General features: G+C 34.6%; 1 protein-coding gene and 1 long non-coding RNA gene across 6 annotated transcripts; both read right to left on the reverse strand.

Annotated features, from left to right (window-relative positions):
- Positions 1 to 283: 283 nt before the first annotated feature.
- On the reverse strand, positions 284 to 13771 carry LOC143752147 (V-type proton ATPase 116 kDa subunit a 1). 5 transcript variants are annotated; one of them, XM_077245186.1, is made up of 22 exons: positions 13671 to 13771; positions 12524 to 12674; positions 12339 to 12435; positions 11766 to 11844; positions 10808 to 10905; positions 10496 to 10624; positions 9711 to 9829; positions 9474 to 9600; positions 7663 to 7748; positions 7046 to 7139; positions 6713 to 6925; positions 5948 to 6098; positions 5734 to 5867; positions 5472 to 5632; positions 5301 to 5394; positions 4628 to 4746; positions 4130 to 4337; positions 3919 to 4026; positions 2802 to 2867; positions 2554 to 2671; positions 1048 to 1219; positions 284 to 676 (listed from the first exon to the last, which is right to left on the reverse strand). In XM_077245186.1, exons 3-22 carry the CDS (start codon positions 12426 to 12428, stop codon positions 604 to 606), a joined length of 2439 nt encoding a protein of 812 aa, XP_077101301.1. In that variant the 5' UTR covers positions 12429 to 12435; positions 12524 to 12674; positions 13671 to 13771; the 3' UTR covers positions 284 to 603. The 5 variants fall into 5 exon arrangements, with proteins under 5 accessions (XP_077101301.1, XP_077101298.1, XP_077101299.1 ...); XM_077245183.1 differs by having other exon boundaries at positions 12339 to 12674; XM_077245185.1 differs by having other exon boundaries at positions 285 to 676; positions 7663 to 7745; positions 12339 to 12674; positions 13671 to 13770.
- A 234-nt stretch (positions 13772 to 14005) lies between these two features.
- LOC143752148 (uncharacterized) lies at positions 14006 to 14786 on the reverse strand. Its single transcript, XR_013207339.1, has 2 exons — positions 14375 to 14786; positions 14006 to 14095 (listed from the first exon to the last, which is right to left on the reverse strand). It is a non-coding gene; the product is annotated as an uncharacterized LOC143752148 (long non-coding RNA).
- Between the last annotated feature and the right edge of the window lie 6 nt (positions 14787 to 14792).

Raw genomic sequence — 14792 nt, forward strand, 5'->3', positions numbered from 1 at the left:
ATATATATATATATATATTGATAACATTTTTATTAGTGTTACACAACTACCCTGTAATGATAAGCAACATGTAGGCCTACTTAAATGTAATTATTTTGTAAAGTTACTTATATAATGCAAAATGTTTAAAAAATTTAATTATCTTAAAATCAGGCCAATGAGATTTTGGTGGACCACATAAATAAATACTTTATAAAATTAGTTAGCGAGTTGCGGTGTCATGAATTGAGAAATCAAAATTTTTGACATAGAGGTCATTGTACTATAAAAACATCCTGTAATTTTCAGAACTTCCTTGTTAATCCAAAAAACAGCTTTTATTGAAACCAACCTGCCAGAACGACTCGGCTACATTACATTAATGTCATATTCTTACGTTGTAGTTCGATGAAAGAACAACGCCTACTCATACATCAATGTTTAGTTTAAGTTAAGTTGAGCTTAATACAGTATTTTTGTTTATAGCATAATTTCATTTTGTTCACAAAATGTAATAATTGGGAGTCTCCTGGTTTAAAGAATGCATTTTTTTACATTCCCAAAACTATAATGACACTAAAAACTACAAGAATAGTACAAATAGTGATTATTTATGCTGTGTTTTTACAGACTGTTAAAGGACAAGGGTGTGAACTTGTAGCCGGATCCCTCGTAAAACTTGTTCTGAAATTCAACCCTGAAAACAAATACATAAAAAAAGTCACTTTAACTACATTCATATCATTGTGCCATTTTGTATAATATTTAAACATGCTTTATAAACAGATCTTTTATTATTGTTAGTAACAGTACACTGAACCTCACACTATTAATGCGAAATTTGGACACACTTCAAGTACAGAGACATTGGACCTTTGGGCCAGATATACTGTATGTAAACTTTAATAGATTAAAAATAGATAAGTCAAAGGTCATGAACAAGTCAAATACCTTGACTAACATGCAACTCACAAGTTCAAGGTGCAAGCTTGTCATATGTATTATAAAGTTTAGTGGGTGAAATTCTAGGTGAAGTCTTGTTGCTTATGAATAATGTGTTGTTCTTACCAATGCAGTCGTAAAGCATGCAGAAAGGCAGACAGGCCCTCCATAATCAGAAGAATAGTCACGGTGAGAACAGCAAAAGCAGCAAACTGCAGAACCAGCATGAGTGAACCCACACCAGCGGAGAGCTTCAGCCCCACCTGGAGAACCATCCGCCAAAGCACCTCCGACAGCTCTGCACAACACACACACACACACGCCTCTGATTCAACTCATTTACAGGAAGAATTCACACAAAAAGGAAAACGATCACATCATTTGGTCACCCTCAAGCCATCCTAGGTGTATATGACTTTCTTCTTTCAGCCAAACTCAATCGGAGTTAATAAAATAGTATAAAATAATAAAATAGCCTGAGGCCCACAGAGAAGGAAATGAATAGTTGAAATAAAGTCGTTATTTTTGTTTGTTTTGGCGCACAAAAAGTATTCTCATTGCTTGATAAACTTAAGATTGAGCCACTGTAGTCACTTGGACTATTTTAACGATGTCTTTAATAACTTTTCGGGGCTGGCAAGTGTCAATCCCTAAAGAAGCCTATGGAGGAGTGATCCAGCTCTCAGATTTCATCGAAAATATCTTAATTCGTGTTACGAAGATGAACGAAGGTCTTACTGGGTTGGAACAACATGACGGTGAGTAAATACTGACAGAATTTTCATTTTTGGGTGAACTATCACTTTAACCCACTGGAACTGTATGGATTACTTTTATGATGGATGAATGCATTTTATGGAGTTTCAAAAACTCCAGGATAGCCATGATTTTTTTAATATAACTCCGATTGTGTTTTTTATGAAAGTGGAAAGTCATATACACCTAGGATGGGCTTGAGGATGAGTAAATTATGGGATCATTTTCATTTTCGAACAATTCCTTTAAAGTTTAACTTCACTGATTCTCAACCCCTGTTTGTATATGTAAATGAGCAAAGATGTTTACTCCTTCTCTGTGTTACCTGGACTGAGAAAAAATTACGATTATTTGTCAGCAAAAACTACAAATTATAATTAAGATATTTTTTTTAATGTTTTTGAAAAAAAAGTCTCTTATGCTCACCAAAGCTGCATTTATTTGATTTTTTATTAATTTAAATACAGTAAAAATAGTAATATTGTGACATAATATTACTTAGTAAATTACCATTTAATCTATTTTAAAATATAATTTATTCCAGTGAAAGCTAATTTTCAGCAGCCATTACTCCAGTCTTCGGTGTTCAGAATTAAATTCTGTAGGCCTATTCTTTTAAATTGAGATGTAGAGTTATAATGCTAAAAATACCACATAGGGAAAGTAAAAGTAAAACTTTAAAATATGCTCTGGTGTTGTTGAGCTTTGTACAGTAGGTGTTCCTCATAAACTGCACACCTTCATTTTCTCATAAATCATTTCACTGTTGATTCAATCAGTCACTGAGAAACGAATGAAAACATAAAGAACAGCATTATTCTCTAACTGATGATTGATTGATTTTTATTGCTGTGCCTGAATTGCTCCAGGACAAACCTGCGTGAGCCAGACTGAGCGCCCAGAGCCGAAGGTACGAGGCCGTGTTGGAGATGCAGCCCAGGCAGTACTCGATCGTGTGGATGGCCTGATTCACAAACACGTCACCTGTGCTCACCTGAAGAAAAACACAGATGACACCATCTGCCCTCATTGCGTGTACAGAATACTTCATGTAAAGACATTTGAGCATTTTGTATTTCAAATGTTTATAACATTTAAAGACTTTCTATACAACACAAACTTACCATCTCATCTTTCTGATGTGAGGAGAAACCCGTATCTGTTCCATGCTGATCGTTGTTTCCAAACACCTGCATAGAGACCTTGTTAGTCACAATCACAATCACTTAAAGACATATATTATTATAGACACAATATATATATATATATATATATATATATATATATATATATATATATATATATATATATATACTGTATATGTATATATATATATATATATATAACTTATTTTTATATGCATTATAAATTAGAAATATACCAAAATGTGCCGAATTGAAAATGTAAAATAAATAAAAAGCAGTAGTAAAAAAAAGAAAAATTGTAGTATTGAGATATATCATTTAAAAATAAATTAAAACCACTAATAAATCTAAACACTGTAAAAAAAAAAATTCAACAAGTTATACAAGATTCAACTCCTTTTATTAAAGTCAGTTTGATGTAGTCTAAGTTGAATGACTTAAACATTTAAGTTGATTGTACCTAAAAATGTAAGGCAGCAATTTAAGTGTTAAATCTAAATATTTAAATTCAAAGAACATGTTATAGACACCTGAACTTAATTACTATTTATGTACTTTAATTCTACTGAATATTTTAAAATATTTATATATGTTATGCCCATACAGATACAGTATACTGTAATTGCATTTATTTTAGATCATTTTAAATTTAATTATAAATAATCTATCTAAACAGAATTTTTTGTATCAATGTTTCCTAAATCGAGGGCCACACGTTAATGTTTGTTATGTATGCAAGGATTTAATTTGCATTTGAATTTAGTTTAATACATAACAGAATTTAATTAATAATACAATACATCTTTCCAAGTTGAAAACAGTGTTTTTTAGTATCATTGAGATATTATTATAGATGATATTAAAGACATGTTTATTAATATTAATATTTACATTTTAATTTTGGTTAGTTTTAGTAATTTTGTTGTGTATTTTGTCTTTTTTTTTTTACTTCAGCTTTAGTTTTAGTTATTTTACAACAGTAAGCCTTGGCAACTATAGCTTTAAAGGTTTTAGTCTTCGTTTTTACTATTATAACCCTGGTTGAAAGAAGCATTAGCTGATCTTGGGACAGGGTTGCTCTGTTCTGCTCACCCACCTGGTGTCTGGCTTTCATTCGGGTCCTGTAGATGAGGAGGGGTTTGGCCAAGAGCAGCACAGGAACCATGAGCATAGCCGTCACAACTAAGAAGATCTGAACAGCTTTCTGTATAGGATTACAGCATCGCTCATAATCTGTCATACTGAGTACTTTGGCTATGTGAAGCCAGGAGTAAAGAACTGCTTTTAGAGGAACAATGAATACAAACCTGTCCTCTGTAAAGAAACTTGTGTCCCGGCTGGTAATCAAACATCATCATGTTGATGAAGAGCAGCAGGATGCTGGGAGCCATTTCAGAGCGCAGGGTGATGCACCATTTGTAGAGGATGAGGAAGATCAGGTATCCAAAGAGAGAGAGCATGAAGATCAGCTGTGGAACAAACTGAAGTAAAATGTCCTGGAATTTCCCCAAATGTCTGTTAAAAGGAAATGAGGAAAACCAAACAAGATTTCTGACTTTCTGATCTGGAATTTGAAAAAGACAGTACTTTTAAAAACCATCAAATACTGTATGACTACCTTTTTTAATAATAACTTCTTAGATTTATATACAAGTAACTATCTTCTCATTTTTCTTCATTAGACAAAATAAACAAAGCTACATTTTCATTTCATAAAATCTTATGAAAAATTAATATTTTGCATTTGACAATCTAATTGATTTAAAATTGTAACTTTGCCTTATATGAGATAATCAAATACTCACACAAAGTTGATCAAACTCAGGGTCACTCCAAGGAGCATATGACTGACTCCCAATATGACCGACATCTTCATCTTGAAGGAGTTTAGAAAGGATAGCTTATTTGATGCAATATTCCAAACCTAAAACAAAAATGAATTTAACATAGGCTTGTCATGACGTGAATGTAAGGTTTCAGGTTTACACAAACTTGATGAATATTAAAGCATAAATTAACATCCCAGCCAGACAGTTGACGGCACCCACTGACTTCCATAGTATTTTTTTCCTACTATGGAAGTCAATGGGTGCCGTCAACTGTCTGATTCCCAACATCCTTCAAAATAACTTATTTTGTGTTCAATAGAAGAAAGAAATTCATATAGGTTTGGAACAACTTAAGGGTGAGTTAGTATAGGATGGCAAAATTTTCATTTTTGGGTGAACTATCTCTTTAATGTACAGCATCAGAACAGCAAAATCCCACCACCTAGTGGATGAAACACAGTAAGACAACCAAATTCAATTCTGTTCAATCTCTAATTTCATTGTAAAAACATACCAGGACTACATGTAGTATGTCAAAAAAAAAGTAACATAAAATGCTAAACTTAAATGTATATTTCTAAATAAAAAGTGATTATGGAAAGAAATCCTGTACGTAATGTTTAACAAACAAGATTTTATATGCACTGACCGGGTCAATTCCAAACACGTACGGGCGACCAGAATAAACCCCGGGCACAGTTGGGTTCAGCTGAAGACGGTGATTATCATGCAGTGTTTTGTTTCTGAAATAAAGCAAAAAAAATTCAAAATGGAAAACGACAAAGTAACTTTAAAGCCTGCAAGCGTCCAGCGTACGTACTGCCAAGGCCCGTGAGGATAGAACATGTGTCGCACGCGCCAGGAAGAGCCAAAAATGTTGAAGGACTTGGAGAAGCAGTCATTGTAAATCAGTCCAGTATATATGGAGAACATTCCCATGAGCAAGATAATGTAGCGTCCACCGACCAGGACATCTGTAATCTGGGAGGAAAATCAAAGCTTACAAGACTAACCAGGGTTAAAAGTGATGTTATTATGCAAACAAAAGCTACGAGACATTGACATTTCATGCCATTCAATACCTCGTTTTTCATCTTTCGTAAGCATTCGGCCTGTGTAATGAGCCAGACTGCGAACAGTGTCATCACCAGTCCATGACCACAATCTCCAAACATCACCGCAAACAGGAAGGGGAAGGTTACAATAGTGTATGGAGCTGAGAAAATAAATGAGGCAAAAAAATGACGGATGGATCAGAAATGATATAGAAGATTAGCAAGAGTAACAGCCAATCACCTGGATTGATCTCCTGATAGGTACCGACTCCATAGGCGTCAACAATGGCCTGGAATCCTTCAGTAAATGTGTTGGTTCTGTTGAAGGTTGGTGGAGTTTGCTGGGTTTGGATGCGGTTCAGGACTGGGGTCACACTGGACCCACTCTGCTCCTAAAAAAACACATGTGAAAATCACACATATATGAGAAACTTGCACGACTTGAGGAATAAATCATGTCTGCAGTACAAACAGTTTGAGTGGAGTTAAGAGTATGAAACTACTTGCAAAGGGTAAAATTTACAGTATTAATATATTTACAAATATTCCATTCAAGTAAATTACCGTATGTAATTAAGATCAGTTTGACTTTAACATTTATATTCAATATGTACATATACATTTTTTCAATATGTACATATACATATTACAACATTATTTTCCTCGTATCTCTGTAAAGCTGCTTTGAAACAATCTGCATTGTAAAAAGCGCTATATTAATAAAGATGGCTTGACATTTACATACAAGATTTAGAATTTATATTTATTAGTGATTTATTTATTTGTTTTAAAATTTTACATTTCATATTTTACAATATTTAGGATAATTGTTTTGTTTTACTTTTTTATCTTTTAAACCACTTGCAAATTTGCAAAATTTATTCAAACTAACATTAACTTAAACATGCGACTCACTTTGTCTTTTGCAGACTTTTAAATAGTTTTGAATTATTAGTGATGCTGGTCTGCAGAAAATTTCTTCAAGGCAGTATATAAACATACATACTGATCCCATAATCAGGGCGTTTTGAACTAAAGTGAGATCTGACACGGGACACCAGATCTCTGCTACGATCAACTTCTGCGTGATGTCTATGTTGCAGAGATTCAGTGTGTAGTAGATGGCCTTCATCTTCTTCACTTTACTGCCCCACTCCTGGACGTGGTCGGCTGCTCTGGTCAAGACACCACCGCGATATTCTTCAGTTCTTCTCAGGATCTTTAGAAAAAAACATGGACATAGCCATTCCCTACGTTTATTTTTGAATACCGATCATTGGTGGAAAAACACACTTGAAAAGACACCTGGGAAATAAAAATAATCAGTCATTTGACTCACCATTCGAAGATCTTCCATTCGTGACTTCACGTTGTTGCTCATCTTCTTGCGCTCATACAAAGTTTTGGGGCATGAGTACAAGCTGGCATGAAACCTTTAAGGATTGTAGGAATAATTTTGATGAGATAAGTTCACAGAATTCAAAACAAATCAAGGAAATGCAAATAAGGCCATCGGATAAAATTAGTCATTCATATTAAAATATGCATTGATTGTTTTGACCGAGTTAAACTGCTACTGACATTCTCTAAATGTGGTGACAAACATATCATTAAGAAGAAATTATTAAAAAAACTGATACACTGATTGTCTGACATGTTGAAAAAGTTCTAATTTTTTTTTGTTCATTTACAGATTTTTTTACGTTAATATTCGTGAGAATTTTTTTTATATATGTTATTTAAAAAAAAAATATTTACATTGATTCATTTTATTTTCACTGGTGTTATTGTTAGTGATATTACAACTCTTTTTTCATTTGTAAAATAAAATGAAATATTAAAATAAAAACTTCTAATAAGAAAAATGATTGAACAGAATTTTCTAAGTCCACATTGTTTTTAAAGAATATTTCTACTCCTGGTATATAATGTGTGTGGAAACACCATGTCTCTCACCCTTCACACACTTTTCTGATCTTTTCTCGCACATGTTCTCCCTGGACAAATATGATGAACACGTCCTTCTTCACAGCTCCTCTCTGCTTAAAAGAAACATACTTACTGATCACTGAAGATAAACTGAACACTGAATAGACTGTGCATTAGTTTATGCATCATAAATAGAGAAATATATATTTCACATATAAGTAAAAGCCTATAGACACACGTGTGGTGTGTACTGATAATCTGAGAGGAAGCTTGTTATGAGCAGTGAGCACATATTGGTTGATATAGATAATGGATTCTGGTGTTGGAGAATATAGAACGGCAATATGGCTGTGGACTTATGTTGCAAAAGTGTTAAGCGTTGACAGTCCATGTTTTGAGTGTGAAAGAATATCATAAAAATATCAATAGCCTAACTTAAAGTCCTCCTTCAGTCAATAATTGTATCCCTTAAAACTCATCTTTAATAATCAAAATAACAAATGTTTTCCCCTCTAAAAATAATTTATTCATTCCTTAAAATAGCTTGAATGTTACAACACCCTTGCTTTATTTAGTAATATGGCAATATGCAAATCATCGAAATAATCATTAGTTAAAAAGTTATACATGATCTCAAGTCGTACCACTGGGAAGCTCGGAGATCATTTTGATACCCAAGTTCCCAAGTTGGGCGGGCCACAAACTTAAAACATGGTGGATTTGATCAAAATTCCAGAATTGTCAGCAAGCTATCTAGTGTGTTTATATGTTTATATGGTTTATATGGTTTTCAATGAAGGGGAAGCTAAAATAATTTTGGCTTTAATAAGATTTTCTCCAAAAATAGGCAAGAATAAACCTGGTGACCTCCATTATTCCTGTTCTTTCCAACAACAAAGCACTGTTACGAGCTTGGAATCATGATTTCAGAAGTGGGAAGTAGGAAATTTCCGATATCACGTGAAGGCAGCATCAGTTTAATTCGTTGGAAAATATTGGTTTAATTCAGCCATAGGCTTTATGTTTGAACCAGAAACTGATTCGGAAGAAGAGGAAGAGGGAATTATACACGATTGTCTGTCAATGTATCAGAATGGTAATGCGTTATCGCCCTCTACAACGTAGGACATATAATGATATTTACTATAATAAGCCTTTGGGCTGACTATGTTATCAAATAGCTAATGATGTGTTGCTAATGTTACACAAACCATGTTGTCATTCGCCATCACAGAGTCAGACAGCTGCTGCACGTTGATGGGATTGGTTACATGTTTTTGACGGTTGGAAATTGCGTTTTTGAGACTGGCAGCATCCGAAATCGCATAATTCCTAACTATATATAGTAGGCAAAAAACTGTTGGTGACAAAAGAAGTATTCACAGTACTCATAAGAGTAGGCAAAATGTACCCGAATGACCTACTACTCCGAATGACCTATTATTCGTCTCCGACGAGATTCTGGACGCTTTACTATCCCATGAGGTCACGGGAGAGGATTTATGAATGGCAGTGAAGTGACACAACTGATAATGACAACATGGCAAATGTAGTTCATCTGGATTACATTCATACTACACACATTCATAAATATAGAATGTACTTTTTTAGCGGTCGTGAAGTAATTACTTATTCAGAATCAGTCCTGTCTTCCTACATCCTGTCTTCGGAAAACTGCCGTTTTAAAGGGAAAATACTCAGGTGTCGACTGATGAATTCTCACATGGTTAGTCTTAAAGCATATTAAAAACATCACATAGACATATAAACAACATTAAGACCTTGATTTTCACCACAGGGGGTCTCTGAAATACCCATTAAAAATATGATAGTCTCACCACCACTTGGAGTTCCTCTGTGGTCTGTATCTCTGCGTGCCGAAGGACGAAATTTCCATGAAAAAGGCGCCAAAGAACCTTTTCAAAAGCAGGAAACCTGTCTTGTTTGATAACACCTGCAACAAAACTTAAAATGCGTACAGATAATTAGGTCAGGCTGTAAAAAAAAAGTGTTCTAACTGGAATCTTTATTTTAAAGTGTGTATGTATCAGTTGGACAAAATCTTTTAAATGTACCCTAGATTTAGAGGTCCGGAGGTGCTGGAACTGCTGTATCTGCGGAAGGTTATGTAGGACGAGACAGTCATAGACACTGAGTCTTCAGAAGGAGGCTCAGAGCATAGCAGTGACTCGGCCTGCACACAAGCATTGTCAACACAACTTAAGTACATTAGGCTGTCCATGGTAACCTTTCACTTTCATTGCATGGAAATGAGTATTATGAACAACTCCTTTCAATCCCACGCAAGTTTGGAATAACATGAAGGCTAGTAAATGATGAAAGAATTTGCATTTTTTAGGTTAACTATCACCTCAAGCATTTGAAATAATGTTAAAATTGTCCATTTGACTTTTAGATGCAGTGAAGGTGAAAGATCAAGCTTAAATAAACCAAATTGATACATTTAGTTGACTAAATATGCAAATGTTGTAATATTAAGCAGGAACTGAGGCCTTAAATTCAGTATGAAACTTTTCTTCACTGTTGTGATGTATATTCGAGTAAAACAGAATACTAGAAAGATATAAAAGATAGAAATATTTTTTATTTAAAATTATTATTTATAAATCATTTTAAGCTGGAGTACTAAAATTACTGAAACTAAAACTGAAATAAAAAATACAGTTAATCTATTTCAAAATATTAAAAAGAAACTAATAGAAATTACAAAAGCACAAAAGACAACCTAAAACTGAAATGAAAATATAAAAATAGCATTTCAAAATAGTAGTAGGCCTATATTAATATATAGAGTAACACTGATTTAGGATTAAATGGTTCTGGATCTTAAGATCTTCACCTCCTCAAAGAAGTCTTCAGTCATCCTCAGCAGAGAGTCGATGTCCATCAGCTCAATGAGGTTCTGTCTGAGTGTGTCATGGTTGCAGTTGATTTCTCGCAGTTCCTGCTCCAGCTTCTCAAATGTGGACTAAAGGTTTGAAGACAATCATTATGCCACAGTAACTTTCTGAATTTCTGTTTGTGTGTCAAATTGTTATACAGAGTAAGGGATAAGGGGTTTATTTGGTCAATGCCATGATTGACCAATCAGAATCAAATATTCTAAATAAAAATAGCGGCATAATAACAAAAGGACAAGTGTTGTTTTCACCTCCAGCTCCAGAACATCTCTGGGACAGGGAACCATCTCCTTCTCCTTTGTTGCAGCAATTACGATGTTAGATTTCACCATCTCCTTCTCAAGATATCCTAAATAATGTACAATTTCAAGAGAAAGCAACATGACTATCTTTGAAGTAAGATAAATATATCAAACGGGTTTCAAATTAATCTAGGGAACAGTGTTGGGGAAAGTTACGTTTAAAAGTAACGCGGTACAATATTGTGATACTCCCTAAAAAGTAACTAAATGAATTACTAGTTACTTTTTCTGGAAAGTAATGCATTACGTTACTTTTGTGTTACTTTTTCTCCCCCGGGCTGGGCTCACTTGCTTGTTTTTTTTAATAACAACAAAAAAAATAGTTCTTTTTTGACAATTGTAAAGGCCCTTTTTACACCAGGAGCCTCAGGCTGAAGGAAGTGCAAATGCACGCCTGTACAGTAGAGAGCGCAACAAACAAAGCTTGTGGCTCTGCTGCCATTCAGGAGAAGAAAGTTCAACACTTCAGCAATAAAAAAAGAAAATAAAAAAAGAAACACAAACGTGATGTTAAAGTAAAATTATTTTTGCTTATTAGTATGGTTGAATTGGACCATCAAAATAACTTGCGCTATTTGAAAAAGGAAGTCAGATATTTTGTTGTAAATTTAAAAGTAATGCGTTACTTGAAAAAAGTACATGTAACTCACGTTAATTGTGATGCGTAACACTACCTTGGAATATGATTCAAGTGTAAGTCAAAGTTTTATTGTTAGATCAAATCGGCACAATATGTAAAACAGAGAAGATATAGCCTACATTTTTGCAATATTAAAATGGCTTAAAAATGAATGAAATTTACAGCACAAATGTTTATTCGTGAGATAAGAATTAGGACTATCGCAAGTGTTCAGTATATCAATAAATACAATAAACCAGCTTGTTATGATAAAGTATACATTCTTACTCAGAATTCTCTCCATTTCTTCACATTTCTTCACTTCCTTCACAAAGTGCCTCTGATATGCTGTTACACCAGGATTCAGCTAAAAGATCATTAAAAAAATACACATGATGAATTCTAACATGGTTTTGGTTTATTTTAGATGTTTTAGGCCATATTAGAAATGATTCCCTTATTTAGGATTTACCGACATAATGTACACAACCAGTTTTTCTTGCTCTGCAGTGTTATGCATTGATCGATTCAGCTAATGGTGATAAATCAAATTCTGTGACAATACAAGCTCAATATAAACTGAAGAATGATGTAGTGAGTATGCACTAGAAAGTGTGCATGCTGCTAAAAGCAGCACACATTTAGAAATCAATAGATCATGCTATTAAGGTTATTTGATAATCTGACAAATGAATCTTCCATCATAACATTTAAACTACAAAATAACTTCAAGAGCATTTAGCAGCTCATGGCCTGATGCTCAAACAATGTAATTTCAGTTCAACAACACAGACTTTGTGGTCACTAGACATTCGAAAGAAGTTGCTTACACACTCACACAAACACATCAAGGTTACTTACATCTTTAAACTGAACCAAGCCAAGATGACCAAGTTCATTGATGCAATTGTGGGCCGATTCCGTTTGAAAGAATAGCTGCACGAGGCACATCTCCTCACTGCGAAATAAAGAACCCATTCTGAAATGCTTTGGTTTGGAGAGCTGGAGATTGTTCTGAATAGTTTGGAGGAATATAAACTGTTCACATATGGTTGAGCGGCAGTGATTGTCTGGTTTTTGTAACTCAGTCTATTAAATGTCTGTCTGTGAGATCAATAGTGTATTGTGTGGCCTCAGGATCAATATCGACACCACATGTGCAGCTGGAGCATCCAGACCAAATTATGATGAACAACCCTGCAGCAAAGCACACATTTAAAAATATTGCATGTATGATGTATAGTGCAAATGACCTCGGAGGACTTTAGTATTACTCTAATGTTGTAGCAATATTTGTTGCTGTGCCGATTGTTATGAATATGAATTGCAAAATAAACCTCTGACTGGGTATTCAATAAACTGTACAGTATATGGCTAAGAAAACATTTCTATTTTATTGGATTTCTTCTATGACATTAAGATTAAGGCCTAGTTTCACAAACATAGGCTTAGATTAAGCCAGGATGAGTTCTTAGGTCAATTAGGACATGGTTTTTAAAAATGTGCCATTGAAAAAAAAGCATTAACGGTGTGCATCTTGAGACAAAACAATGGCACTGTAATATATTAAGATATGATAGTTGCTTTCAGTTAAAACAGATCAAACATGCCTTTTAGTCTGAGACTAGGCTGGGTGAGTATTACTGACTCACCTTCAAGTTGTTCCAACCCTGTATGAATTTCTTTCCTCTGCTGAACACATAAGAAGATATTTTGAAGAATATGGGTAAGCAAACAGTTTCTGGTCCCGATTGACTTCCATCGTATTTTTTTTTTTCAACTATGAAAGTCAATGGTGCTCCACAACTGTTTGGTAACCCATATTCTTCAAAATATCTTCTTTTGTGTTCAACAAACAGGTTTGGAAGAACTTGAGGTTGAGTAAATGATGACAGAAATTTCCCAAAGGTTCTGTAGATTATTAGAATGTGCTTCACACTATAAGAAACAAAATATTATTTTAAGAACTGATCACTGAAAGGTTTTTTGGGATACCAAAAATGTTTCTTTATGGCATCACTCCGTTTTTGAAACCTTTATTTTTTAGGAGTTCAATAATGTTTCTGTACAGGTTCTTTTTTGTGTGTGTTTATCAATGTTAATAATTATACTTTTCTCTCATCTATGGATCAGAAGGGGCTGCTAAACGTATATTGGCTGTTAGGACGACTAGTTTGCAGAGGGAGACTCGACTGAATCTGGTAGACGTATGCAGCAGCACGTTAGGTAAGCCATCCATAGTCTCTCGAAGAACCATTTTCTCCTCTTGCAACTTGTATGTTTTTCTAAAGTGAGGAAAGAGAAAAAGAAAATTAAACAAAAATAACATGCATTATTCTGTTAGATGCATTTTTACTGTTTTAAATTCACCCAAAGATGGCTCTTCAGTAACAGGCACTTTGTTTGGCAGTGTAGGCCTACATAGCCACTCTGGGAAGCCGTATGATTGGATAAGTTCTCATTACCCCATAAATCTTGTCTGTAAATATTAATAATTTCCAGAGAGTTTTTTCTATTAACAGGCTTGCCTTCTTTCTCATCTACGCTGTCCTCAGAGAGGAATGAAGAGGCTTTGGATATGTTGTCTGGTGTAGAGCTGATAGATATGGACTGGAAACCTGAGGAATGATGATGATAATGATGATAGATAAGGAACGATGGATCGGGCACACACACACACACACACAAACACAAACACACACACACACACACACACACACACACACACACACACACACACACACACACACACACACACACTATAGCCTTAGCCTACAAATAAGTCAAGTATATACTTTTTATACAATAGCCTACTGTATACACAATTTTCTGGGTGTTGTGGGACTCCCTTATCACGGGGGCCCTGGTCAATATCTCGAATTGAATCTCAATCTCACCTGCTGAGCTGTTCTCCTCTAAAGAAACCTTCATGCTACCCTGTGATTTCGTCTTATTGACAGTTTTACCTATACTGTCCATAAGGGTGTTATTATGTCTGGCGTAAAGTTTTCAAATATGAACACTCGCTTTCTCTCTCAACTGAAACTAGATTGACACTCGGATCTCTGCCGCGCGCACCCTCTGTAGATTCGCGTCGTTCACTCAGGTGAATATAGATTATCTGATCAACTGAGAGTTTGCTGGTGTGCGCTTTAAAATTATTAAACTATTAAAGTTGACGCTGTCGTGTGATAAGTCAATGAAACGAAGAGCAGGGTGCATTTTTTAAAAGTTGACCTGTTGAATTTGCTTAGCCTTCATAAAAAGATACCAAATAAATATGGTTGTACCGTATGATAAAAGGGCCAAACTAGG

Source organism: Siphateles boraxobius, unplaced genomic scaffold (assembly GCF_051911475.1).
Source record: "Siphateles boraxobius isolate OS27281-9 unplaced genomic scaffold, OSU_SipBor_1 26, whole genome shotgun sequence".
Classification (NCBI taxonomy): Eukaryota; Metazoa; Chordata; class Actinopteri; order Cypriniformes; family Leuciscidae; genus Siphateles; species Siphateles boraxobius.

Bases quoted from the DNA above. Each gene is read 5' to 3' on its own strand.
- LOC143752147 (XM_077245183.1), bottom strand. From the start codon at position 12,455: ATGGGTTCTTTATTTCGCAGTGAGGAGATGTGCCTCGTGCAGCTATTC. The intron at 9,601-9,710 runs GTACATTTAAAA...ACGCATTTTAAG, and splicing joins TCCGGACCTCTAAATCTAGG to TTTTGTTGCAGGTGTTATCA. The intron at 4,747-5,300 runs GTCAGTGCATAT...TTTTTGTTTTAG, and splicing joins ACGTGTTTGGAATTGACCCG to GTTTGGAATATTGCATCAAA.